Consider the following 27,434-nt stretch of genomic DNA (forward strand, 5'->3'; position numbering starts at 1 on the left):
AGAGCCTGCATATGGCCCAATCGCACTGATAAATCAAGCTTGCAAAAAATATTCCTGCTTTAGGCTTGCAAAGGCAGAAGACCGGCCCAAGACACATCAAAGGGCATTTGAGGCAATGCTGCTCGTGTGTGATCCAATGTTTCTGGGTCAGGATGCTTTTGAAAGATTTAAATTGTGCAAGAGGTTGTCAATTGCTTCCTTTCCATGCCGTGGTGTCTCTCTCTCCCCCCCCCCCCCGCCTTGTGTGCAGAGACTGGTCACAAGGCTGCCGATGGAACCCTGATTGCTGATGACACAGTCGGCCGGGGCGAGGGTGGCGGCAGGGAAGAGCTGGGCTGGAATCTTGGCAGCGCCACGGGCTGAGTTGCTCATAAGGTGTGGATTTGGAACAGGAATGTGGGACGTGACAGCTGGGAGCACACCACTGCGCTCGTCCTGCAGGGGAAGGATGGAGAAGCTCACAAACGGGGCACTTTCGTGGTCCGCTTCCTTCTCCGCTCTCCCCATGCCAAAAAATTCGGAAGCCGATAGGATTAAAACAACAATTTATGAAGAAGGCGGGGGGGGCGGCGTTCCTTCTTTTTTCTTCTGCTCCTTCATCAAAGAGGCCTGGGACACAATAGGGCAGCCTTTGATCTCCTGGACAAAGACCCCTCTAGACCAGACCGGGTCAGTGGGAGTTGTCCTGGATCATTGTTGGAAAGGATGGGGATAATAAATATTGACAAAATGCATTTGTTATCATGATACGCTTTGCTGCTCTCCAGGATTCCTCTGGGCTCCAGATATCCTGCACCAGTTTAAAAACAATTGCTCAGGGGGGCGCGGGGCCTTTTCTGGGGTTTTTCCATCCGAAAAGGAGCATCTTTTGGTTCATGGAAATTTTCTGCCGGTGGTTCTGAGTTTGCGCAGTAGGCGAAGAGGCGAGTCACTCCTTGCAAGTCTGTTCTAGGCAGAAGAGTAAAAAAAAGGGGGGGGGAGTAAATATAAAGAAAATTTCATTAGGGTGGAGTAGTCAATTAAGCACAGACAGTGAGCACTCAAGGTAGGGGTGATGGAGGAGCTTAGACAAGGCAGTAGGCCTGTTTCTCCCTCTCCACCACAAAACACACCCTAAGCCTGAAATCCTGGACCCTCTGACTAGGGAGTAAGCCCCACTGGATACAATTAGCTTACTTCTGCATAGACACAAGACTGTGTGCAATGATTGTCCTGCAATTCAGTGGGTCTGTGTACTAAGCATTTGCACCAAAGGGACGTATCCTGCACTGATGTCATTGCTATAGTGATGATCAGGTATAGCAAAGTAACCCATGACAAATATCCTTAAAGTACACTTCTTCTTTTAAAAAGCAAATTAATATTGAACGATCCAAGAAGCCCAGCTGAACATCTTGTCTCCCTTGGTGTTGAAATCCAAAATGGCGGTCCTGATTGAGATCTGGGTTGCCAATTTCTGGTTTGGCTGCAGTTGCTCTAACCCTTTAACACCAACTTGATCTGGATTAGGAAAGTGTTTTTCTTTACATTGAATGGGTTGCTTCTTCAACGCCTGATCTCTAGACATTTGGCAGATGATGATACTTCATGCTATTAAAAGGCACAAGAGCAGCTCACAGCGTCTCTTTTTCTGGTTAGTTGGCAACACTATACCTGAGGCAAGGAAGGATTTTTTTGGGTGGGGGGGTGCAGATCTTGTGCTGTAGATGAAAGGTCAATTTTATAATAGCATTTCTGGACGCAAGGCATGTTTCTAATCTTTATTTTCTTTTTTTAAAATCACATAATTGATGGAAAGTGAGATCCGCAGGCATTGTTTTCTCCAAGTTGGGGCCATTTGGGTGATTGATTGATTGATTGATTGATTGATAATATCCCTAAGCCACTTGTCACCATAGATAGTTAGAGAGTTTTATGTAAGATCAATAAAACAATCTTACCACTCAAAAGGATGTAATGTGTTTAATGAACAACAACCACAAACCCCACAGGTAAAATCACAAGATCCATAATGCAATTTAATTTAAAACGATTGCTGAAAGAGAAAGGTCTGTTTGAGGCTGCACCTCCAGCAGTGTGGAGCGGCTGAATTTGAGCTGAGTTGGTCCCAAAACCTTTTAAGAACGTGAGAAGACCCTGCATTAGCCCAGTGGCCCAACCAGTCCAGCATCTTGTTCTCACACTGGCACATAGCTGTCAACTTTCAGATTTGAAAATAAGGGATCAGCAGCCTCACCTGTCCCGGGGACAGTCTACAGGATTTCTAACAATCCGCGGCAGCAGCGGGAAACGGCGCTGGAATAAGGGAATTTCCCGCAACAAAAAGGGAAGGTTGACAGCTATGCGGTGGCAGTCCAGGTGTTCCAAAGGGAAGCCTGCAAGGAGGGCCTGATGTAGTAGCAGTAATTCCCGCCCCCACTAGGAAATTAGCTGCTTCCCTGCCTCTAAGTTGTCAGACGTCACTGCTCCAGTTCCCCAGCCTTTTGCTCTGCCTGTGCAAGCTTCTGTCTGGAAAGCAAATGACAAAAGGTTTCCAACTTGAGCCATGTTGTTAAGCTCCTGAATTTTGGGGGCGGGGAGGGTCTTTACCCTGGCAAGAGCGAGTCTTTGCGACGGGATAGGCCTTCGCCCCTCCTGATGGGAGACTCTGCTTGTTTCCGGTCGCTTCTGGCATTTGGGCATATTCAAAGTGGATGCATCTTGCCATCCTTCCCTCCCCCCTCCTGAAATGGGGAGGCCCCTTTCTCTCCTCCCCCTCCCCCACCCCCACTCCTCCATTGGGGAGGGTGCTGCTGGCATGTCCGCCTGGCGGGACGGGGGGGGGGGGGCTGGCAGGCAGAAGCAGCCCAGCGAATGTGGGCGAAAGGTGAAGATGATGCTCTGGCTTATGAGGGGGGAAGGGAGGGCCATGCGCAGGATCAGCGTCCTGATTGGCTGTGGGGGGACGAGCCCCCAGCAACCTGAGATCTGAGGTCAGAGCTCTCTCTCTTTTAGTTAGTGAGGAGTCCAGTTCGTACTGGGGGAGGTATACAAATGCATAAGCCTTGTCCAGTGTCGTGGGTAATCTGTAGGCAGGAGCTGGGCTGAGGAACCTAACGGGTGTGTACATGACCCTTTGCACGTCCCGGGGGGCGGGGACGAAGGAGGGAGGTGTTGGTCTCGGAGAGCAAAATGAGTCCCCCACTTAATCTTCTTTCCGTGGCCTCCCTCCCCCCTCCTTGCCCGAGCAAGGAAGAGGGAGGAAATATATTTCCTTGGTGCTTTTAACTGTTTCCGCTAGGTGAACACTTCAAGCAGAAGGTGGCAGCCCCTCCTCCCCACCCAAAAGCCGAAATAAAATGCATTACATTTCCAAGATGGATATTAGAGGCAGTGGACTGTCTAATAAGAGAGCGAGCAGCGAAGCAGAAAAACTCTGGTTCAGATCTTCCTTTCCACTGTGAACTCGTAATGCGTCCTTCCAAAGCTCTTACTTTTCAACTCTCCCACAATCTCTAGTTTGTATTGGTAACCCTAGTCTGACTTCCAGGGGGGTGTTGTAAGGATTACTGAGATGATACTGACTCCCGCTGAGTGCTTGGGAGGTAGAAATAGAGTCTAAATACTCTGTATCGCCCCCAGTATCCTGGGACAGTCTATCCTTCAGATTTCATATTTTTTTGAATTTTGCAATGCTGTCCTCTGCTTTGAGGAAAGTGCTGCATATCTCAAGAGAAACAGTGTTTAGAAATGTGTTACCATTTTGGGAGAAACATTCACATGGATACTGATCTATGTGCAGATTTCTCAAAATTTTAAAAATGTGGATTGTGGTGGCGATAGGACAGAACAGGATATTGAATGAGTGCAGGCAAAATGGACATAAGATGGAGCCAGACCGATTTATCTTGCTCTACTTACAAAATTATGCCTGGTGAGGAGAAGGTGGAGGAAGAGGGGTTTTCTCCCCACCATGCTAGCCATCCCAGCCATGCGATGTAATCAATGGGGACACTTTCTGATCTCTTTGGAGCTGCGCTGTATCTTTCTACCTTTGTCCCTCTGAGGCTTTGACCCTTTGCGGTTCAAACCTTTGTTTCTTGGTTTCTTTTCTTTTTGTTAAGTTTGCATTTTTCTCCTTTTTTTTTTTTTGGTAGCAAATAAATTTAATTTATTCTTTTATGGGACAGACCAAGGAAAACACTTCTGGATACAGTACTAAGTGAATGGGATGGAATGCTGGCTTTCAAAAAGGGGGTTGGACCGATTCGCGGAAGGATGCTAAAACACGTTGGGAAGCGATTCATAAATAAGATGAAATAAATCGGGGTAGAAGAGGAAGAGAGGACTGCCTCTGGCTTATTGGTCATGATGGATATGTAGAACAGAAGAAGGGCTTGCTGGATCAGGCCAGTGGCCCACCCAGTCCAACATATCCTGTTCTCACAGTGGCGGACGAGACGCCCCCCCAGTGGGAAACTGGCAAGCAGGACTGAACGCCAAAGCACACCTCACTTGCTGTACTTTCCAGGAACTGGTATTCGGAAGCCTTGCTTGTAGAGGCAGAGCATCCCTATCACTTGAATTCGCCCAGTCCTCTTTTGAAGCCATTCAAATTGGTGGCCCTCTTTGGGGGCGGGGTGAGTTCCATAGTTGGACTATGTGCTGCTTTCTCCATGTGGCCTAATCCTTTGTCATAAGCTTTGTCAGGAGGGGCTGGCCGGGCCTTATTATGTCTTTTGCAAAAGCTCCAGCATGTGATTGTGGTAAATAGCCATTACACAACCAGGAGCAGACGGGTTGTTGGCCTGCCCGGTCCCACGCTACACCTCGGTGGGGATTTATAGCGGCCGGCGGCTTTTGTTGCTCCGCAAACTAATCTCAAAGCTATAAGCCCGCCACAATGTTGGCCGCTGTGCTGTTTCCTCCGGATAAGTTGCAGGGGATTGTTCACCTTGTCGTTTGTTCGGATCCCCCTCTGAATGACTCAGGGTTGGTGAGATCATCTACGCCCACCTCGGAGCCGGGATGCCGTATTTGAGAGGTGGGCAACTGGTGGCCCCCCAGATGCTGTGGGTCTCCCAACAGCTCCAGCTATAGCCTGGCCAGCGGTCAAGGATGTTGCGAGTTGTATTCCAGACACATCTGGGTGGCCACATGTTCTGCATCCCTATCTTGTAGCTCAAATACAGTGGTACCTCGGGTTACATACGCTTCAGGTTACAGATGCTTCAGGTTACAGACGCTTCAGGTTACAGACTCCGCTAACCCAGAAATAGTACCTCGGGTTAAGAACTTTGCTTCAGGATGAGAACAGAAATCATGCAGCGGTAGCGGGAGGCCCCATTAGCTAAAGTGGTGCTTCAGGTTAAGAACAGTTTCAGGTTAAGAACAGACCTCCGGAACGAATTAAGTACTTAACCTGAGGTACCACTGTATCCCCATTCATACTTCCTACAGTAAACCTGGTTTAAGTTTTGACCTACCAGCCGCTTCTTCATTTAGTGGGCCTGATCCAGCAAGGCTCCACTTACATTCTTATGTCTGATTTTTCTGTTTCTCTGCCACATGTTCCATCGTGTGCAGCATAGAATTCCCAAGATCCAGGTCACTGATCCCTAATGTGGAGGCATTTTTTTGCTGTTAAGAGTTTCATAAAATTCAATATTTTGCTGGGGTATTTGGGGGCTTTTCTCCCTCATTATATACTAAATAAAGTGAAATCCGGCTGGATAAAAGGTACCTCTCAGTAAGCGAACTTTTTGCATAGGGAAGCTTTTTAATGTAATGTTTTATTGTGTTTTTATATATATTGAAAGCCTCCCAGAGTGGCTGGGGCAACCCAGTCAGATGGGCAGGGTACAAATAATAAAATTATTGTTATTATTATTATTATTATTAGTAGTAGTAGTAGTATCATTATTTGCATTGGCTTTTCTGACATGGTCAGAAACCTAGACTTCGTCATTCCAAATTTCCACTGTGGCTTTATCCATGTATGTGTGATATTCCATCTTGTTGTCATTAGCAAGTAGCCAATTAGTTCTCAGCTTTCACAATCCAAACTTTGACTGTCCCAAGCGTCTTTAAATAGTGATGGTAGGAATTTGTAGCACACCTTGGTGGGTGTTTCTTAAAGCACCTGAGCTCCTTTGCAAATAGAAAATGTCACACAAGTGATCATTTTTATAAACCAGCTGGTGCACTTTAGTTTTGTCCGTTGAGAATGCTTAGTCATAGGAAGTGAGTCGGGCGATGGTGGTGTCTGAAGGGTGGATAATGAAACATGACCTAGGGTGCTCATCAGTCAGGGAGCAGGGGATGGGGGGGGGGGCAAGGAATGCACAAAGGTTGGGTTGTGAGGTTTCGCTTCGTTTTTGATCTGTGAACCAGTTCCCCACATGCACATCTGTGCAAAATCTTGAAATAGGACCTATCAGCCAGATTATTTTTTTTAAGCTAAGAAAAGCAAGCATGCAGCAACATTTTCCTTCAACCTAGCATGCATGTTTAAATTGCCTCTCTTGCACATCCTCAGATGGCTCACTTCTGAGAATTCAGGTGTGTGGCTCCTCTTCAGACCCAGTTGCTGAGAACAAGGACTCATTCAGAGCTGCCATGGGCAGCCTCCCCTGGGTTTATTTCTAGGATGCTTCTGTCTCTGGAGTGAGTGGTTGATTGATCTGCTGTGGAACTTGAGGGTGGGGACGAATTCTGTTGTTTCCCAGTTGCAACACCTTTCTTGCTCCTCTTCCGTTCCTCCAGCAAAGGCTTATTGGAAGGAAACAACACCAGAGCAGGGAAGAGATCCAACAGGCACTCCCATCTGAAGCTCATTGGCAGGACAGACCCTGCTACCTACCTGTCTATCATCTATCTATCTATCTATCTATCTATCTATCTATCTATCTATCTGTCATCTATCTATCTATCTATCTATCATCTATCATCTATATCTATCTATTTCTCTTTTGTGAATCACCCTTCATTCAAATAGATCCCAGGGTATCCAACAAAAGAACAGAACGTAATTTAAATTAAAAAAAATAAAAGCACATCTAAAATACTGTAACAACCACAATAATAGCAAAATACAAAACAAGCAGATCCAGAGGCAGACAGACTCCTGCCCCAATTTCAGGGACTGAATCTCACCAGATGCTGCTCTGAGTAGGCCCATTGCAATCAAAGAACATGGCTAACGTAAGTTCGTCGAGTTGAAAGATGGATCTTGCATTCCAGGCGAGCAATTGAAGGGAGCGGTTTGATTATTTAGTTCGCAAAATTAATTTCATTTCATAAAATTGATAAACCGCTTGGTTGTATAAAAAACAAACCGACCTCCCAAGTGTTTTACAAAAAACAAACCAACCCTCCAAACAATAAAATCGCCACAAAAAAGTCACCAGCATTAATTTAAGACCCTCTCATCGGTCATAGATGCTGTAGCTGAGATTATCTTGTTACAAGGGGTTGGACTGGATGACGCTCAAGGTCCCTTCAAACTCTACCATTCTATGTGCCTTAATGCTCATGTCTCTGACTTAACTTTAAAGTAGTTAGAGCAACGTCCCTGCCTGTCCCTCTCTGTATGTTGCAACGCAAATGCACACAGGTTGTGTCATCAAAGAAATTGACCTCCCTGTGGACTTCCTGGAGTTTGTTCAGGCAGGAATCAAAAAGTGTCCGAACGGTCAGTGATGAGTTTGTGTGCAGGCAGCGGGGGGGGGGGGGATGCTCTCCTACTAGATTAATGCAAGTGGCAGTAGGCATGCGTTGTTGTTTTTTTGCTTTTAATGACAAATACCAGTCGTGGGTTTGGAGAGAGAACCGGGATCAAGGCTGGAGCAGGTATGGAAAGGGGGAACCTCCCTTTTTCGCTCCCTCTCCAGTTCCCGGCAGACATCACGATTTACGCAGTTGCTGTTTGCACTGAGAAGGAAACTTTCCAATGCAAATAGGAGGCAGCTGCAATATCCTGATCCGCCCCTGCACTTGTGTTTAACTTTGACAAGCAGTTTGGCCTTAAAATGGCATCAGAACCAGATTGGTTGATTATTTATTTGGGGTCCCTTCTCCCCCCACCCCACCCCCAAATTGGGCTTCAAACTCCTCCAATTCTTCTGTTTTATTGTGGCTAGGCGGGCTGGGCACAATTTCTGCAGATATCCTCATGGAGCCTCGAAATGGTGATTTCCTGCTTAGGATTCTCACCTGGCGAGAGCAGGACTCCAAAATATTGCATTTTACTTTTTCTGGTTCTGCTTTTTCTGCTGTGATTCCTGCATTGCAGGGGGTTAAGACTAAAGGACCCGTTGGTTCCCTTCTAACTCTACAATTCTGTGGTTCCCCATCAACCCCCCCCCCCAAAAAAAAACAACTTCAGCTTTGGAACAGCTTGAGAAAGGTAAAGGGTAAAGGGACCCCTGACCATTAGGTCCAGTCGTGGCCGACTCTGGGGTTGCGGCGCTCATCTCGCTTTATTGGCCGAGGGAGCCAGCATATGTGGCCAACATGACTAAACCGCTTCTGGCGAACCAGAGCAGGGCACGGAAACGCCGTTTTCCTTCCCGCCAAAGCGATACCTATTTATCTACTTGCACTTTGACATGCTTTCGAACTGCTAGGTTGGCAGGAGCAGGGACTGAGCAACGGGAGCTCACCCCGTCACGGGGATTCAAACCGCCGACCTTCTGATCGGCAAGTCCTAGGCTCTGTGGTTTAACCCACAGCGCCACCCGCGTCCCACTTCAGCTTTGGAGCAGCCTGAGAACCACCCCCCAAAACAAGGACAGAGCTAGCTGGTGATTCCCGCCCTCCAACAAATTTCACCTTGGCTAAATAAATTGTGGGTTTTTTATTATTATTAGGAGGGGAAGAGTGAAGAGTTCCCTCGCCCCACCAGTTTCAAACATAACTGTATTCCTTGTTCTGGTATCTCCATTTTGCCTCCCCACTGCATCAGCTGTAGGTCTTCCTCTGTCTAAAATCAAGGCTGCAGTCCTAGGCACACACTTTACCTGCGAGTAAGCCCCACTCAACACAGGGGGGATTGTTTCTGATTAAACAGGCATAGTGTTGTGTCAGATGAGACGTTTATTTCTGCTGGATTGGTGGGGGGGGGGGTGTGAGCACAGGCTTCCCAATCCCAACCCCTTTGATGCAGAAGAAGTTTACTCCTAAGTAAGAGTACGTCAGATTTCAGCCTTGGCTGCTGAGCTGTAATAACTTGTTGTGCTAACACGGGTTGGGTTTGTTTGCATGACGCATGCCTCTTTTGCAGTTAAAAGTGTTCTGTTTAACCAGAATGAATTTTTTTGTTTCAAAAAAGTAGACTCTGGAAAGAAAGAACAACGGGTTAGGAGTCGCTGCCACAGTGGCGTAGCGTGGGTTGTCAGCACCCGGGGCAAGGCAAGTAATTTGCGCCTCCTAACCCGTGGATTTGCGCCCCCTAACCTGTGGATTTGCGCCCCCTAACCCATGGATTTGCCCTAACCCCAGATGTTGCGCCCGGTGCGGCCGGCCCCCCCTGCACCCCCACGCTACGCCACTGCGCTGCCATCACTGTGAGCCAGGGGGTCAGACTAGATGACCCTTGGGTCCCTTCCAACACTATGCTTCTGTGTCATTTCCGCTCCCCCACTGACCCATTCAGTTGCTCAGCAGGGGCAACCACAGATCACAAACACACAAATACATTTTACTTGCTTTGTGGAGAAGGGAATGGTACCTGTAGAGTCCCTGTTTCTGCTTTTGCAGGGGGTTATTGTGGGGCTAGAGAGGATGGGATTTATCCCTGGGCAGGGCAAGTTCCAAGTGCAGCGTGGCAAAAACTGAGCTGCCCCTTTCTTCTGGTCAAGAAGTGCAAGAGGATGGGTTGAGTCAGGCCCAACAGCAGGGAACCAAAGGATTGGTCTCTGCAGAAGTGAGGCTACTGTGAGGGTTTTTTTAAGAAGAAGAAAAAGGGGGGGCAGCAACTTTTCAGAATTCTTTAACCTCAAGGAGCAAGTCCTCATTGTCTCCACATACTGTTTCTGCAGAGCACCCAAATACTGCTGGGGAAAGGGCAGTCAGGCATTGTGGCTTTTGAAGTGCTTTGTGTCCATTTCTCTTAAACCAGGCGAGGGGAACCTGCAGGCCCTCCAGGTGTTGCCTGACTACAGCTCCCATCAGCCCCAGCAAGCATGGCCAGTCACCTGGCAGGATGGGAGTTGCGGTTCAGCATCAACTGGAGGGTTCCCCATGCCTGTCTTAAAGTCGGAATTATGAGCCCTCATAGTGAAGTCAGAAGGGACTGAAGCATGAGCCCTGGCAGAGGCTAGATTCGAACCAGAGGTCCCGTCTTGATTTCTCAAGCCAGTGTGGTATAGATGTTACGAGTGTCAGACAAGGACCTGGGAGACCAGGGTTCAAATCTCCACTCGGCCATGAAGCTCCCTAGGTGACCTTGGGCCAGTCACCTACGTTCCACTTAACCTACCTCACAAGGTTGTTGTTAAGGGATAAAATTGAGGGTGGAGGAAAAATCTCTGTGGAAGAAAGAGGAAATAGAAACACAGTGACATGCTTCTATATAGCTCTCTCTCTCCCTTAGTTACTAGGCTATGCCAAGTTATCTTATTTTGGCAGACACCTCCTGAGTGGTGTGCAAGCTTGGTTGTGTTTAGGGTTTTTTAAAAATAATAATAATAAAAAATTCCTGCCCTTTCCCTTTTTTCCCTTTCAAGTTTGAATGGAAGCATGTTGGACAATGTCTGTGGTTCTCTTGTGCTGGATTTTCTATGAACTTCTGCCAGGGCCTGACAGCTGTGTGGGCGCCTTTGAGATTAGGGGAGGCCAGTTAGCAGGAGGCTTTTCCTACCTGCTTTGATGGAAGGCTGGTCCAGGAAATGGGAACATCAGCTAAGTCCCCCGCTCCTTCTGACAACCTCCTTCGCTGCGGGGCTGGTCCCTTGGGGTTTTGCTGAGCCTTCGGGTTTGGGTTAATTTGCGGACATGGGCTTGCGTCCAAAGCAGTTCTTAAGTTTCCCGTTTCGGATTTGCCCTTGCGCAATGGAACATTCTCTCCCCCCCAACACATCCCCTCCCCTAAATTTGTTATGGTTCCCCACTCCCGAGCCTCCAAAGCTGATTTGAGAAAAGTATGTGGAGGGAGGAGAAATGGGAAACGAGGGCATTGGAAGATGGCACAAACATGTGTTCTGCTCCTGTCACGGATTCTTTCGCTGTGATTCCTGCAATGCAGGGGGCTGGACTGGATGACCCTTAGGGTCCCTTCCAACTCTACAATCCTATGATCTTGCCCAGAGCATCATGGACTGTTACAGATGCTCAGGTTTTTTCTGCAGCAGGCAGAGGTTTTCCAGACTGCTCTGGGATTCCTTGGAAACTTATTAGTGACTCCTCCTCAAGGTTCTCACCATTCTTTTCTTCTTTCTTTTTCCCCCAAAGCTTTTCTTTATAACTTTTCCAATATTATTCATTAATCTTATGCATTTCATTTCTACGCCGCTTTATGACTGGGAGTTTGCTGTGCTGGGTCTCCCCTTGTTTTGCTAGGTGCACTCTGTTCACAAGGGACAGCCCTGAAGCCCCAGAGATGTGGCCACCCAACCCACCATAGCTGTCAACTTTCAGATTTGAAAATAAGGGATCAGCAGCCTCACCTGTCCCGGGGACAGTCTACGGGATATCTAACAATCCGGGATAGCAGCGGGAAGCAGTGGGAAACGGCGCTGGAATAAGGGAATTTCCCACAAAAAAGGGAAGGTTGACAGCTATGCAACCCACACTAACAGGAGCTGGATGCTAGCCCAGCAGACTGCAGCTGCTTGGTTCCAGGTGCGGCCGGCCAGTTTCTGCTGCGGCATTTTTATCACTTCCAAGGGCATAAAACACGTGATGTAGCACAGAGTACCTTGTGATGCTCCGTTGTTGCTGGACCACGTCTGCCTTCGTCCCTAAGCATTGGCCGTGCTAGGACAGGAGCTGATGGGAGTTGTAGTCAAAGACCCTTTTGCCCATCCCCAGTTCGTAGAACTTTGCAGTTAGCATGCAGGTGAACATTCTTTTGTCTTTGCAAAATAAATTTTCAAAAAATCAAGCAGTAACGAACATATCTGGGGATGCTGTGGTGAGCCTTTAAGGTAAGCCTGCAAAATTTGAAAATCTGGAATCTTGGGGAAGGGCTGTAGCTCAGCAAACAGAGCAGCTGCTTTTCATGCAGATTCAATCTCCAGTGACATCTCTAGTTAGAGCTGGGGCAGGTTCCTGTCTTGAGACCCTGGGGAGCTACTGCCAGTCAGTGCAGGCAGTATTGAGATACATTCCAGGAAAATGAAGAAGAAAAGGTGTGAATTAAACCTTAACATATGTATTCCTCAGAAGCACATGCAGCTTTCAACATGTGGTAACAGGGTGGTAACAAAATCGGATCGTTTGTTTTGGGGAGATTGTAAATGGGCATTTGAACGTTGCTCTCCCACATTGAAATCTCTGCTCCACTCTCCTTCCATGGAGAATGGTAACGTTGGGAAGCTGCTGTTATTTTGGCCAGGAAATGCAGACCTTGGTGTTACCATGTAGAAACTGAGGAAATCAGAGTGTTTGGCCATAATGAGGGCTACAAACTGTTCAGCACCCATTTATTCTTAAAACAAGCTTTCATTCCATATTGCAGTATTTGACCTTGTAGGGTTAGGGACTGGTAACCTTTCTATTCAGACTATCAGAGGAGGACAGCTGAGGGAGAGAGAGAGAGCCTGGTTCAAACACCCCCACCCTGACCAGAAAGATCCTGGTGCAACTGTCTAATCCAGAGGTTTTCAACCTTTTTGAGTCCACGGCTCCCTTGACCAACTCCATTCTTTCTGTGGCACCCCTGTGGGGCTCAGGAGCCCAGTTATGTCGCCCCTTGCCTGCAGAGCTGCCAGTTTGCTAAGGGTGCTGAAAGTTGTGAGTTCCCTGTGAAGGAGGATGGATTATTAACCCACTCTGAGGGGAATAGGGGTGGGGTCCTCCTAATGACTCTCTCAGCACCCTTAACAAACTATAGCTTCCCGGATTATTTTTTTGGGGGGAGAACCATGGCTATTTAAAGTGGTATTGCCGTGCTTTGAGTGTATGGAGTGAATGTGGCATTCGTGTGTGTGTGTGTGTGTGTGTGTCAGAGAGAGAGAGAGAGAGAGAGAGAGAGAGAGAGAGAGAGAGAGCATTACCTCATGGCAATAAAGCTTTAAGGGTATAGCCAGATTGTCCTAAAAGCAGGTTCACATGGCTCCTCAAATTCCTCCCACCCCAAATTGAGAGAGAGACCATCTGGGATTAGCCAAGGCCGGATCCCGGATCCCACTCTCCCAAAACAAAGAGCCACTGTGACGTGGGTGGGAACAGAAAAGGGGCTTTGGGCACCCAAAGCGGCTTAGTTCAGCCTGCGAAAATCAGGGCCCCTGCTTTGCTTTCCCATTGCGGCTGAGGGAGAACCCCTTCTCCACCCCCACGATCAGGCTGGTGTCCAAACTTGGTGGCCCCTGTTAACCTCCAGCTTGAAACAAGCCCCTAATTGTTGCTTTCGGCTTAGCCAGAAAGGAGGTGGGGAAGGGGCTTTGCCAAAGAGCCGCTGGAGAGATTCCATGCCCGGTTTTGCCCTCTTTCGTTAGGGAGGAATAACAATAGCGGCCTGTTTTCTTCCTATCCCATCTCAGAGCTGATATCCTGAGAGGACTGTTTTTCTTCGTCATCATCATTATTATTATTAATTTAAAATCGTATCTTTGCTTTCCATCTTATGGAACACCCGAGCCTAGGGAAAAATGAGAGAGAATATGATAGCCACCTTCAACAAATACGTGAAGAGCTGTCCCATGGAAGATGGAGCTAGCTTATTTCCTGCTGCTCTGGGGTGGGGGGGGGGGGACTAAAACCCATGGATTCAAATGACAAGGAAGGAGATTGCGACAAAACCTTAGGTAGGAAGAACTTTCTGAGGGTAAGGGCCATTTAACAGTGCAGCAGACTCCCTGCCCACAGCTTGCAGAATGATGCAAACGTTTGACTTCGCAGGTGCGGTTTAAGGGAACCCTTGTTCAAGGGGCTGTCTGAAGGTACCCGGGGAGCAAGTGTCGGAAGTTGTCGCTTTGCCCGCTGATTAAAAATCTGCCTTGTTTTCTCTCCCCCCCCCCCCCCCCGTCCCAAGCAGATGACGGCTCAGTTGATGCTGGCTGTTGGAGGAGCAGTCCTAGGATCCCTGCAGTTTGGCTACAACACTGGAGTCATCAACGCCCCACAGAAGGTGAGAGCTGGAGGAATGAATGAATGGCTTGCAGTTTCTCCGATGGGCAAACCATCTGGTGGGCAAACCCACGTGGCCTCTGTGCTGGTCTTGTAGGAGGCAACTTGTTCATGGTAGGGAAAGATGTGCTAGCAGGGTGGGGAGGACATCCGATGCATGTTCAGTTGACCCCCTTAGGAGAATGCATCTGCTCTTTCAGTGGTTCAGAGTAAACAGATACATAGTGCTCCAGGCCTAAGCAATTTCCCCAAGGGTGTAAGAAGGGGAAGGGCTGTAGCCCAGTGGTATAGCTTCTGCCCTGTGTGCAGAAGGTCTCAGATTCAAGCCCCAACAGCATCTTCAGGTAGGGCTGGGAATGTTCCATCTCTGAAACCCTGGATTGCCGCTGGCGATCAGTGCCGACAGTACTGAGCTACATGGACAAATGGCCTGATTCAGTATAAAGCAGCTTCTTATTTTTCTGGACCAGGCTGAAGGTCTGTTTAGTTCAGCATCCTTGCTTTCCATAGTGGCCTCTGGGAAAGGCCCTCAGCAGCCTTTCCCTGGTGTTGTACCCCAGCAACCGCAGGTATAATTTCTCTGTCTATGGAGGTTATATCTGGAATTAATAGCCCTTGTAAATGTGTGGGCTGCATGTAGCCTGGTTTGACTGGTTGTGCAGAGGTTCTTTGTGGATACATTATCTGCTCAGTGCCGGTGTCTCCCTGCCCTTCTGTGTGGGTCCAGCACATGCTGTATATATCCAAGGCTTGTCCATACCTGCTTGCATGGTTGCCTGTGGCGAGTCAGGGCTGTGTCCAAGCAACCAAGCATTTAAAAAGTTGTTTTTTCCCCAGCTTGTGCGTGAACGGGCTATGAATTAGTTTCATAGAGTTTCCTTTTGCAAAGTGGGGTGTATGAGCACCCCTTTTAATTAATAATAATAATTTTTTAAAATAATTATCAGTTAGTTGCTTTTCCTTGCACAAGGCAACAGCAAAACACCCCACAGAGATATTAAAACCAATAGGAAAAATACATTAAAAATATCCCACCACAGATAAAGGGCACAGATAGAGGCCAAAGGCCTGGTTATAAAGGAAAATTGCCTTTTGAAATGCAGAAAATGCTGTGCAAGGTGGGAAATTCAGGCTCCCTCCCTCTGCTCCCCCCTTACCCACCCCCCAAAAATAGCACATCCGGTTAGCCAGCTTACTGCCAACTCTAATGGGATTTGTGAAGCTGGTTCCCAGGAGAATTAACAGTCCCTCTTGTGCTGAGTGTTTTGTTTAAAAGGACTCAGGCGGCAGGAGGGGGGGGGTGCGGCTGCGTCATTCTCAACCCTTCTCGGCTAATTCTCACCCAATGCCCCTGAGACGGATTCCAGAGTGGGATTTAAGCATGCCCAGGATGATTTTCAGACCGTGGTCTGGATCAGCTCCATCTCAAGATAACGTGGTGCTGGGAAAGCTTTGGAGAAGGCAAGGAAAACGACTGGGGAGTTGGAGCCCACCTTGCGAGAAAGGGCTGTCAGTTTGATTAGCCAGGGGCACAGTAGAGACTTGGAAAAAGATGCATGGTGTTGCATATACATGATGCATATGTTCCAATAATAGGAACATAAGAAGCAGCTTCATATACTGAGTCAGACACTACTGGTCCATCTAGCTCAGTGTTGTCTGCACTGACTGGCAGCAGTTTTCCAGGGTTTCCAGTTGGGGGGCATCCCCAGCCCCACTTGGACTGAACCGGGGAGCTTGACATGCAAAGCAGGTGGTCCGCAGCTGCGATAGAACTTGCAGCCTTTGAGTGTATGGAGCCCACAGCCACAAGAGGAGTAGTGTGGCATGGCTAGCAGCCTGGGTGGCTAAAGAGAACTTCCTTGGCCAGAGACAGCATACCTCTGATTTCCAGGTGCTTGGGGAACCAGCAACAGGAAGGAGTTTTTTCCTTTGTGCTCTGTCTCTGGGCCTCCTGGGCTGTTCCTCACGGGATGCAGGCTGCAGGATTTAGATGTACCACAGTTTGATGTGACGGAGGGGGCTGCTCCTTCTGCAAACTAAGAAAACTGACCTTCCTCACCCTGATTATTCCAGAATAATAGAATCCAAGGCCAAAAGCTCCCCACCCCAAGTCATAATTGTTGTACTAAGCACATAGCCAAGAGCTGCTGAGGTTAGATACATGTTTATTTGAATTGCCAGCCAATGATAGTTGCAAACCGCTGGCATAAATGATATCCCCCTGCTTATTGTTCTGAGATTCCTTTAATACCTTCCCTGCTGCCTCTTTTAGACGTGCTTTAATCTGTGCACTTGCTACTTAAGATATTAAACCAAACTGAATTGAAGAGAGGTTGCCCCGTCGCTAATTAAGTAATCACTTCTTTCACTGCAACAACTGAGGAACAGCTTTCTGAGTTAACAGCTTGGGGCCAGTTTACCTGCGGGATCGTCTTACGCCACATATGCCCATTTGACTGTTCCAATCCATGGAACTGGCACTGTTAAAGGTGCTGTATAATACCCAGTTCCATCCTGGTAAGAAATCGATCTTCTGGGGTGCAGCACCCACACTTTGGAACTCCATGCCGATTGACATCAAACTGGTGCCTTCGCTGTACTCTCTTTCAATGCCTCCTTAAAAGACTTCTGTGTTCAGGCAAGCCTGTCCAGATAATGTAGAATGTTGTATTTACTTCTTTTTGGTAACCAGTGCTTTTGAATATTTTTAATACTGGCACATTTAATGTTTTATATGGTTGTCAACCACAAAGCTTCCTGCATTGCAGGAGGTTGGACTAGATGATCCTTGTGGTCCTTTCCAACTCTGATTCTATAAGAGGTTGTTTTGTTTTGTTGGGTTTTTTGTTTACTTGGATTTTCTCAAGTAAACAAAATGTTTATTTGAGCCGCTTATATACCATTTAAATTTAAACAAAGCTCTGTTCATTGTAAAATGCTGTGCTATAGAATCCTTCTGCATCAGATCAGATGTCAGATGCCCTCCCATCAGATGTCAAGGAAATAAACAACTATCTGACTTTTAGAAGACATCTGTTTAGGGAAGTTTTTAATGCTTGATGTTTTATCATGTTTTTCATATTCTTTTGGGAGCCGCCCAGAGTGGCTGAGGAAACCCAGCCAGATGGGCGAGGTATAAATAATAGATTATTATCATATTATTATCGTCAGGGCTTTTGTGACTTAATGGTAGAGCATCTGCTTTGCATTCAGGCCGTCCCAGGTTCAATCCCTATCTGCATCACAAGGTAGGAAAGGACCCTGTCTAAAACCCTGGACAATTGGTGCAGACAATGCTGAACACAATTGAACAGCCCTTATTACGACTGAGGAGGAGAGTCTCTCAATTCTGTCTTATCTCTTCATCAAGCCCTTCGTAGACCCGCCCAGAGCCTTATTTAATGGTTCCCAGAAAAGCAGCTGTGCTAAGGCTGCTGTGGGAGAACCAGTCAAGCATCTTTTTGGTGCCACAGGACTAACAAACGGATTACGCTGTAAGCTTTATCCGATGAATAAGGGGGGGCATTGCATCTGAGGGAATGGACTCATAAAAGCATCTGGAATAAGAGGTGTGTTTGCCTTTTAGGTGCCTCACAATTGACGAAGTTTTCTTTTAAAGACACATCAAACAGGATGGGAGTGGGGGGCAGATGTTGCTGGACTCCAGCGCTCGCCACCCCTGACTTTGACTACACTGGCCTGGGGCTAATGGGAGTTGGAGTCCATCCCCACCTGGAGGACCACAGACTCTCCACCCCTGCAGTATTGCTCTGTCGTGATGGTGTGGGCTCACCTGCGGCTGTCCATATGGGAATGGACTCCAACTCCCATCAGCCCCAGCCAACATGGTCAGCGGCTACGGATGAGGGGAGCTGTAGCCTAGCAGGACCTGGAGGACTACAGGTCTCTCATCCCTGATTCATGAAAACGTGAGGCGAGTTTGCTGCTTGTTAAGCTTTCAGGTTGGTTTTAACACTGTAGTTTTGAGCTGATATAGCGCACAGTCCTGAGTGTGGGATGAGCAAAGCAGTGATTCACTGGCCACTTCCAAAGGCCTGCTGCTGCCTTTTGCCTCCTCTTCGCACGGAGCTTTGATTTCTTTAACCACCCCCCTCCCACTTTGGTTCCCATGGGGGAGAAATGAGCTTAAAAGAAAACACCATTAAATGCAGCAGAATTGTCCAAAAACAGTTGGGGTTTGCCGTCTCCTTGGGTGAGAGAGGAAAGAAGGAATCCATTGCTTATTCCGAACATGCAATGTGAGCTGTTGGGTCCTGACTCGTGAGTTATTCTTGGAATCCTGTTTAAATAATAATAATATATATATATATTTAATACTGTAAACAAACAAAAGCACCTGTTGGAAATGCAAATGGCAAAGAGTACGTTCCCTCCAGGATGGAGAAGCTGGCCTCCAACAACAGCATTTGCCCTATTTTGTGAAGAAACTAAGAATTTAAATGCAGTTCTGAGGGACAGAAGGGGGATCTCTTTCCCCATTGCTGAATTCTCCCCGCCTTCCCCCCTCCCCTTGCCCCAGTCCATTCCTGCATGCCTACGGTGACTCAGCATCCCATGGTGACTCAGCAAAGAACCAAACCTCCAGGAAGTTGCACTGTATGGCATAGGATTTTTTTTTTATGAACTGGTGACAGAAAAGCACCTGTGCAAGACTCTCGTTTCCTTCCAGGTGAGGGTCACCTGGTTGGCTGGGGGCCCTGCCAAGCTCCTCCTTGCTGCCATCTAGTGGAGAGAGTAATCACCACCTTAAAGCCCCAAAATGATATTTTACCCGCCAGATGTGTTGGGACTAAAGCTCCCCCATGCTATTTAAGGTAGTCTTTGGGGAGAAAAAGAGCTGATCACAACAATTGTTCATAAAACCATCCAGTAAAAAAACTTTTAAAACATCTAAAATCAGAGACTGACTGACCATTGCAGTTTTGATACCAATAAGAGCCAAAAAAATCAAGCATCTACAAAATTAAACCTTGACCCCAACAAAAACTCCTGCCGTAATATCAGGCATCCTGAGCAGCAGGTCTTGCAAGACTGGCAGGTAAAATGGGCTCTGGCTGCAGATCGTGAAGCCTCCAGGTTTGATCGCCTCTGAATTACTGAATGCTAGGGAATGTTATTATATTGCAATTCACTTTGAGTTTATATCTCATTTTTTAAAAAGCGACTAGGAAGTCCAACAAATCATAATTTAATCATCAGGACAGATGGAAGGAAGTCCTTCTTCAGACAGTGCATAGTTAAAGTATGGAATTTACCTTCCACAAGAGGCAGTGATGGCCACCAACAGGGATGGATTGGAAAAATCCGTGGAGGAGAGGGCTATTAGGGGCTCCTAGCCATTCATAGCCATTCTGGAGGCTATTATCTGGCTGCACAATCCGAGGCAGCAGTGCTTCCGAATACTAATTGCTGGAAAACACTGGAGGGGAGAGGGCTCTTGTGCTCGGATCCTGCTTGCGAGTTTCCCATAATGGACATCTGTTGGCCACTGTGAGAACAGGATGCTGGACTAGATGGGCCACTGGCCTAGTCCAGCAGACTCTGCCTATATTCTTAATAAGAAATGGTGGGAAAGGGGTCACTGGCTTCACGCCCTGCTTGCAGGCTTTCCTTTGAGGCATCACTGCAGGGGACAGGGTGCTAGACTGGATGGGGCCCCCCTTTGGCCTGATCCAGCCTCGTGGCTCTTACATACAAAATGTGGTAAGCAAATAAACCATAAAATTTGGTTCAGTACCTAGCTCCACAACACTTCTTTGCCCACTAAAACCCCACAATGGATTTACAGTGGTACCTCGGGTTACAGACGCTTCAGGTTACAGACTCCACTAACCCAGAAATAGTACTCAGGTTAAGAACTTTGCTTCAGGATGAGAACAGAAATTGTGTGGTAGCGGCGCAGTGGCAGCAGGAGGCCCCATTAGCTAAAGTGGTACCTCAGGTTAAGAACAGTTTCAGGTTAAGAATGGACCTCCAGAACGAATTAAGTTCTTAACCCGAGGTACCACTGTACCTTAATATTGGGAAGAGGTTTTGTTTTTACCAGGTGGCTTGGTGTTTCGCGTTTCAACCTTTTCTGGACCTCTGAAGGGCAACTTTTCTGGACCTGTTAAAGTGGCCGCCTTGAGGGATGGCTCAATTCACGGGGTCTCTCCTTGCTCTCTTCCTCTGCAGGTGATTGAGGAATTCTACAACTACACGTGGTACAACCGCTATGGGGAGTACATCAGCCGCGGCACCCTCACCACGCTCTGGTCCCTCTCGGTGTCCATCTTCTCGGTGGGCGGGATGATTGGGTCGTTCTCGGTGGGGCTGTTCGTCAACCGCTTTGGACGGTGAGCGCTGAGCTTTTTTGGCTTTCCGTGGTTAAGGGCCCTAGTTCGGTGCTAGAGCACCTGCTTTCTGTGCAGAAGTTCCCAGGTTCAACTCTCAAGGGCATTTTTCCAGGTAGGTCTGGGGGAGAGTCTTGGGGGAGAGTCTTGCCCAGAATTCTGTGCAGGAGATACTCAGCTTGAGGGGCCAATGGTATGGCTCAGTATTAGACAGCTCCTTATGTTCCTGGGTTGTTCCGTTGGTGCTGTTTCAACACCCCCTCATCCTTTTTCTGGAGCAAACACAAATCCAGACCTCCTTCAACCATTCCTCATAAGGCTTAGTTTCCAGACCCCTGATCATCTGGGTCTCCCTCCTCTGCATACTTTCCAGCTTGTCAATATCCTTCTTAAATTGTGCTGCCCAGAACTGGACACAGGGCTCCAGATGGGGTCTGGCCACAGCAGGGTGGATTTGATTTAAATCACTAGTCAGTAAGACTTGATTTGAATCATTTTTTTTTACAGAAAGACTCATTCTTGCTGGTATAACCTTAATATTGACAACCAGATGAAGGTTTCGTTTTTGGAATAATAAATTTTCAGAGTGGTTTTTACAGTTACATAAAAAATTACCCGGATTCGGGTATTATTATTATTATTATTATTATTATTATTATTATTATTATTCTATTATACTATTAGAAATGCATAGACAGATAATTATGAAATTATTGTGAGGTTTAATAAATTAACTGTTTATATTTGGACAACTTTTCTGCTGCACTTCCTCGGAAGGAGAAAAATAATCATTTCCTTTCCTTAAACAATTTATTTAACTAAAACAATAACATTATAGCATATGTATCCATGTTTGTTAACTGATGTGGTTAAACAATTAAACTAAGAGTTTTAGCACACATGACAAATCCTTATTTCCTGATGAATAGCCTTTGGACTATAATGTAACTTAAACAGAAAACTATCTTTAGAAAGATTTTTCCTCCAAAAGCGTTTTATTTTAAAAATTCAATTTAAATAAAAAAATCTGATTTTTTTTTTAATTGATTTTTATCCACCCCGGGCCAAGGTGGAATAGAACAGTACTGTCGCTTTCCTTGGGCTGGACACTCTACTTCTGCAGATGCCCCCACTTAGCCCAACTTTTTTCCTCCTGCAGGCGGAATTCCATGCTGATGTCCAACAGCCTTGCCTTCCTGGCTGCAGCGCTAATGGGTTTCTCGAAGATAGCCAGCTCCTTTGAGATGTTGGTCCTCGGTCGCTTCGTCATTGGGGTGTATTCTGGCCTCACCACAGGCTTCGTGCCCATGTACGTGGGGGAGGTGTCGCCCACGTCCCTTCGGGGGGCTCTGGGGACGCTTCACCAGCTGGGCATCGTCGTAGGCATCCTCATAGCGCAGGTGAGGCGGGCTATCGGTGGCTCCCTCTGCTGGGGGATGGGAGACGGTGCAGCTGCAAAAGGGGTCGATGGGGGCAATTGTTTTTTCCGGGATGATGGGAAACTGGTTCTTTTTGAGGGTGATAATTATCCTGTGCAAAAAGTCATTGCCTCCTGGGCTCCCCTTAAATGCATGCATACCTGCCCACTTGACTGAATGAGGTGAAACCAGTGTTTGAAACTCCCATTGTTCTAGGCGCATTTTGTGACGGAATTTCATTAGCACAAGCAGTTTCCGGGCTCTGGGTGCAGTACTGTGCCTAAGATTTCAGATTAAAACTGCAGAGGGGAAGGAAAGGAGGACCTTTTTCTGCCTCTCCACTTCCAGCTACTCTCTGAAGACTGGAGAAGAGACCCTCTTATGAATATTAGGGGGGTGGGCAGGGGAAAGACTAGACCATGTGAAAAAATGAACATAATATTTTAGCTGGAGTTCATTCACTTTCAGCTTTGTATTCTTGTTATAGAAATGTGTGCCTAGACATTCCATTGTGGTGCCCATAACCTAGGTTTAAGGTGCCATTTAGCTCCTAGTTTTCATATCTCAGGTTCTAACTCTGGGTGAAACCTCTGATTTCAGTTTGGAGAAGGAACGTGCTTTATCTATCAGAGTTTTTGTTGTCCAAAAAACCAGAGTCCCAGCTACACAAATCTCCCAGGGACGGGTGTGGTGATGCTTTGCACCGGGCCAAGCAATTACGATGGACAGAGGCTGCCTGCTTCAGTTCCAAGTATAAATGTCAAAGGGGAAAGCAATAAAAATGGGACAGTTTAGCATACAACTTCCGCATGTTGATTTGTAACACATGGATGCAAATTAAAGCTGAGTTTCAGAGGGAAAGTTCCTCTGTAAGCAAAGAGTGTGTGTGGTGTGTGTGTGTGTGTGTGTGTGTGTGTGTGTGTGTGTGTGTGTCCTCACACGTTTGTAGGTATACTTTATTGGAGTAGCTGCAAGGCATAGTAAATGTCAAAAGTTTGGCAACGGTTGTGATCACTGCAGCCAGATTAGTCAGCGCAAGACATTAAAAGTCAGATAAAGGAGTTGACCATCCTACAGTGTTGAAAAAACACTACCACCCATATGGGCTATAGCACTTGCATATTATGAAAGAGATATTGAAGGATGTGCACTGAACATGTTGGCTGAAGAATGGAGTCTGTTAATTATGGGAATGTATTCAGCCTTCTCTTTAGTCATGCTGGCCACATGACCTGGAAGCTGTACGCCGGCTCCCTCGGCCAGTAAAGCGAGATGAGCGCCGCAACCCCAGAGTCGTCCACGATGACCTAACGGTCAGGGGTCCCTTTACCTTTATTTATTATTGTTAAAGAAGAACAATAAGCAAAGACCCCCAATAAATATACACAGTGGATAAACTGTGATTGACTTCTTGTAAATGGATGTGTGACTTAATGAAACCATGTTTACATGTGTAGATGTAATATTGTGGGTTGTACCTACCGCTGGTCCAATCCAGGACAGACCTGGTAAAATGGACACGGTCAAATTAGGTCCATTAATTTCAGTGGGGCTTACTCTGAGTAGAATTTGGGTGGATACAAGTGTGTGTTTTATTCGTAACTATTTTGGGGTGTACCCAGCTCAGCTTTGTTCAGAGTAAGCCCATTGAAATGAATGGACCTGTCTTTTAATTTCAATGGTCTGCTCTGTGTAGGAGGAGCATTGGCTAGAACTCATATTTTTTGCAAATAATTTTTTCTTAAGTGTGGGGAGTCAGGACAGGAGATCTGAGGCCTGGTACAAAAGACTGTGTGTGTGTGAGAGAGAGAGAGAGCTTGTGTCAGCTACCCCATAACAACACCCTGAGAGATCCAGGCAAATGTAGAACTCTCAAACACTGTTACCTCTCCGAGATTCAGAGTTCCCAGATTAAACCTGCCTCCTCTTCCCTACTATGTCAGGCAGCCCTGTTTAGGGAAGCTTTTAATATTGGATGAATCATTGTATTTTAATATTCTGCTGGAAGCCATCCAGAGTTGCTGGGAAAACCCAGCCAGATAGGCGGGGTATAAATTATTATTATTATGTCATTCTCTACAGGTGTTCGGCATGGATCTGATCATGGGAAGCGATAGCCTGTGGCCGCTCTTGCTGGGGTTCATCTTTGTTCCTGCCTTGGCGCAATGCATCCTGCTACCCTTTGCCCCAGAGAGTCCCCGCTTCCTCCTTATCAACCGCAACGAGGAGAACAAAGCCAAGAGTGGTGAGCAGCCGCCTTCTTGCGAAAGAGGCCTTTAGAGTGGGGCCTGCACATGCTCAGTGCCCATGGAGGCATGTGGCACAGTGGTAGCATGCTTCTGGGTGGAGCTATGTGACTGAGGTCATGTGCTGTCTTATCCACTGCCCTGGGATCCCTCGAGATGAAGGGTAGTTTAGAAATGTCACAAGTAAATAAAATAGTTGCTGCAAACATCATGCGATTAAAAAGAGAAGAAAACACAGGGCTCGTGCACATTTAATGTGTAGCTTACTATGTGTATCTATTAAAGGTGTAAGAGCCCTCTTTTATTCTTTCTTCCCCCCTTCCTTACTTCACCTGCAAGTCATGAGTGCATCTCACCTGATTCCTCCCTCATTTCTCTTCAGTCCTGAAGAAGCTCCGAGGGACGACCGACGTCAGCAGCGACCTTCAGGAAATGAAGGAGGAGAGCCGGCAGATGATGCAGGAGAAGAAAGTCACCATCCCGGAGCTTTTCCGCTCGCCCATGTACCGCCAGCCCATCCTCATTGCCGTGATCTTGCAGCTTTCCCAGCAGCTCTCTGGGATCAATGCGGTAAGTGGCTGTGGAGGAGCTGGTGGTTGGTTTGATTGTGAAGAGGCTCTGTGAGTGGTCTGCTGACGCAACACCATTCGTGGCTAGGAATCTTCTCTCTTTGCCCCTTTCCTCCTATACCAGGGCTAGTTGCTGATTAAATCAATCCTATATGCATTACGGTGAGGACTAGAATCTTGTTTTATTTTTAGGGAAAGGCCAAAGCTCAGTAGCAGAACACTTGCTTTGCTTTCAATCCCCAGTGGCATACCAGGCAATGCTGAGCTAATCTGATGTTCTAACTTGGTATAAGGTAGCTTCCCGTGCCCTGCGATGCTGGATTCTGGGCACTGGTCCTGTGCAGGTCACCTCTTTACATTTCTTCTTTCTTTTCCACAGGTATTCTACTATTCAACCAGCATCTTTGAAAAATCTGGGGTGCAGCAGCCCGTCTATGCTACCATCGGGTCTGGAGTTGTAAACACGGCCTTCACGGTGGTCTCGGTAAGTGCCTTCCTTTGCTGCTGGCAGAAGGGGGATGCTCCAAATATAGTGGCAGAGGGCATCCTTATGCCAGGGGCTATTTTAATACTGGAGCTCACTGGCGGCAATGGTGTCCCAAATATCTTGCAGTCTCTATCTGCAGTTGGCTGTATCCAAGTAAGTGCTACTCAGACCAGACCCATGTTAGTTGCATTCATTAACCCCTCCCAAATACAGTTCCCTAATATTTTTAAAGATAATGAGATTTGTGCAGGGTTCCTGGAGGCAGACACTGGGGGAAGTCCCTCTCTGTATGGGACCTCTGCTGTCCAAATTGAAACGGGTGGCTCTTGTGCTCCTATGCCAGGCATAGGCAAACACCAGCCCCCCAGATGTTTGGAACTACAATTCCCATCATCCCTAGTTAACAGGACCAGTGGTCAGGAATGATGAGAATTGTAGTCCCAAACATCTGGAGGGCCGGAGTTTGCCCGTTCCTGTCCTATGCTGTCGGAGGAGTATGCCCCACTGTGTTTCTGCACGAGTCCTTGTTCTAGGTCTGTCTCTTCTGGAGTCATTCTGCCACTTTGCTGCAGGAGGAGTGACTCAAATGACTGACTCCGGCAGCAGAGACTGATCGGCAGGAGGATGCAAGGGCTGTAGCTCAGTGGCAGAGCATCTGCCTGCTTTGAATGCAGATACAGTGGTACCTCGGGTTACAGACGCTTCAGGTTACATACGCTTCAGGTTACAGACTCCGCTAACCCAGAAATAGTACCTCGGGTTAAGAACTTTGCTTCAGGATGAGGACAGAAATCGTATGACGACGGCGCAGCAGCAGCAGGAGGCCCCATTAGCTAAAGTGGTGCTTCAGGTTAAGAACGGACCTCCAGAACGAATTAAGTACGTAACCAGAGGTACCACTGTAGAATCATAGAGTTGAAAGGGATCTAGTCCAACCCCTGCAGTGCAAGAGTCTTTTTCCCAATGTGGGGCTCAAACCCACAACCCTGAGATTAGGAGTCTCATGGTATTATCAATTGAGCTATCCCAGCAATTGTTTAGTCCCCAGCAGCAGTTCCAGGTAGAGCTAGAATAAACTCCCCTCGCCTGACATGCTGGAGAGCTGCTGCCACTCAGCATAGACAGTATAGAGCTAGGTAGACCAGTGGTCTATGTTTTAAAACAACTTCTAAGTCATGCAGAAACACAACAAGCAGCTCCTCTATGAGTGGGTCCCTTGGGCTTCCCAGGAACTTCTAACTAAAGTTATTTCTCAGGACAGACTGCTCTGGGTAGACCCCTTCTGGTTTATTCATCCTTCCAAAGAGGAACTCATTTCTTTGTCTCCCTTTCGATAGCTGTTTGTGGTGGAGAGGGCTGGACGGCGGACTCTGCATCTCGTGGGCCTGGCCGGAATGGCAGGGTGCGCAGTCCTCATGACCATCGCTTTGGCGCTTCTGGTGAGTGGCATTTGATCAGAAGACAATGAAATAAGCTGAGAGTATGCCTCCACCTCTTGGGGTTGAAATAACTGCAGAGTATCCTGGCCAATGCCCCAGCCCTTAACAACTTGGGACCAGTTTACCTGCAAGATTGTCTCCCCCCATATATGCGCACTCGGCCGCTTCAGTCTGAGGAATTGGTGCTGCTATAGTTGCCAGATAATAGCCATTCTGTACTTGCAAGAAATCAACCTTATATTGTAGCAACACCTGGCTCTTTGGAACTCCCTTCCTATAGACACCAGGGTGGCGCCTTCAATGTACTCTTTACAGCACCTTCTAAATGCACTTTATTAAAGGAAAGCCTTTCCGGACAGATGTACATCTGTTTCTAGCTTGTTTTAATTATTTTTTGCATGTTTTAAGTCTCTGTTTTTATTGATTTTATGTTTTTTTATTATTTTTGCAAACTGCATTGAGGTTGTCCGCCCCCCCCCGCCCCCCTTTACAATCAAGCGATGTATAAATTTTATGGAGTAAATAAGTAAGAAAAATAGGCTGGGTCCCTGGCGCAGTTTGCTTTCCTTCATCTACCACAGGGCTAGTCAACGTGGTGCCCTCCAGGAGTCGCTGGACTACAACTCCCATCACCTCTGACCACTGGCCTTG

At 47.2% G+C, this 27,434-nt stretch overlaps 1 protein-coding gene across 1 annotated transcript in view; it reads left to right on the top strand.

The window, feature by feature from the left end:
* The window catches only part of LOC114602328 (solute carrier family 2, facilitated glucose transporter member 1), a 40,483-nt gene that overhangs the window by 8,316 nt on the left and 4,733 nt on the right, over positions 1–27,434 (top strand). The window contains exons 2-8 of the mRNA XM_077931473.1: positions 14,177–14,269; positions 20,467–20,627; positions 21,784–22,024; positions 24,125–24,287; positions 24,671–24,858; positions 25,237–25,341; positions 26,682–26,783. Of these exons, the coding sequence (XP_077787599.1) occupies positions 14,177–14,269; positions 20,467–20,627; positions 21,784–22,024; positions 24,125–24,287; positions 24,671–24,858; positions 25,237–25,341; positions 26,682–26,783 (1,053 nt within the window). The remainder of the gene's footprint in view (positions 1–14,176; positions 14,270–20,466; positions 20,628–21,783; positions 22,025–24,124; positions 24,288–24,670; positions 24,859–25,236; positions 25,342–26,681; positions 26,784–27,434) is intronic.

The sequence above is a fragment of the Podarcis muralis genome, chromosome 7 (genome assembly GCF_964188315.1).
Source record: "Podarcis muralis chromosome 7, rPodMur119.hap1.1, whole genome shotgun sequence".
NCBI lineage: Eukaryota > Metazoa > Chordata > Lepidosauria > Squamata > Lacertidae > Podarcis > Podarcis muralis.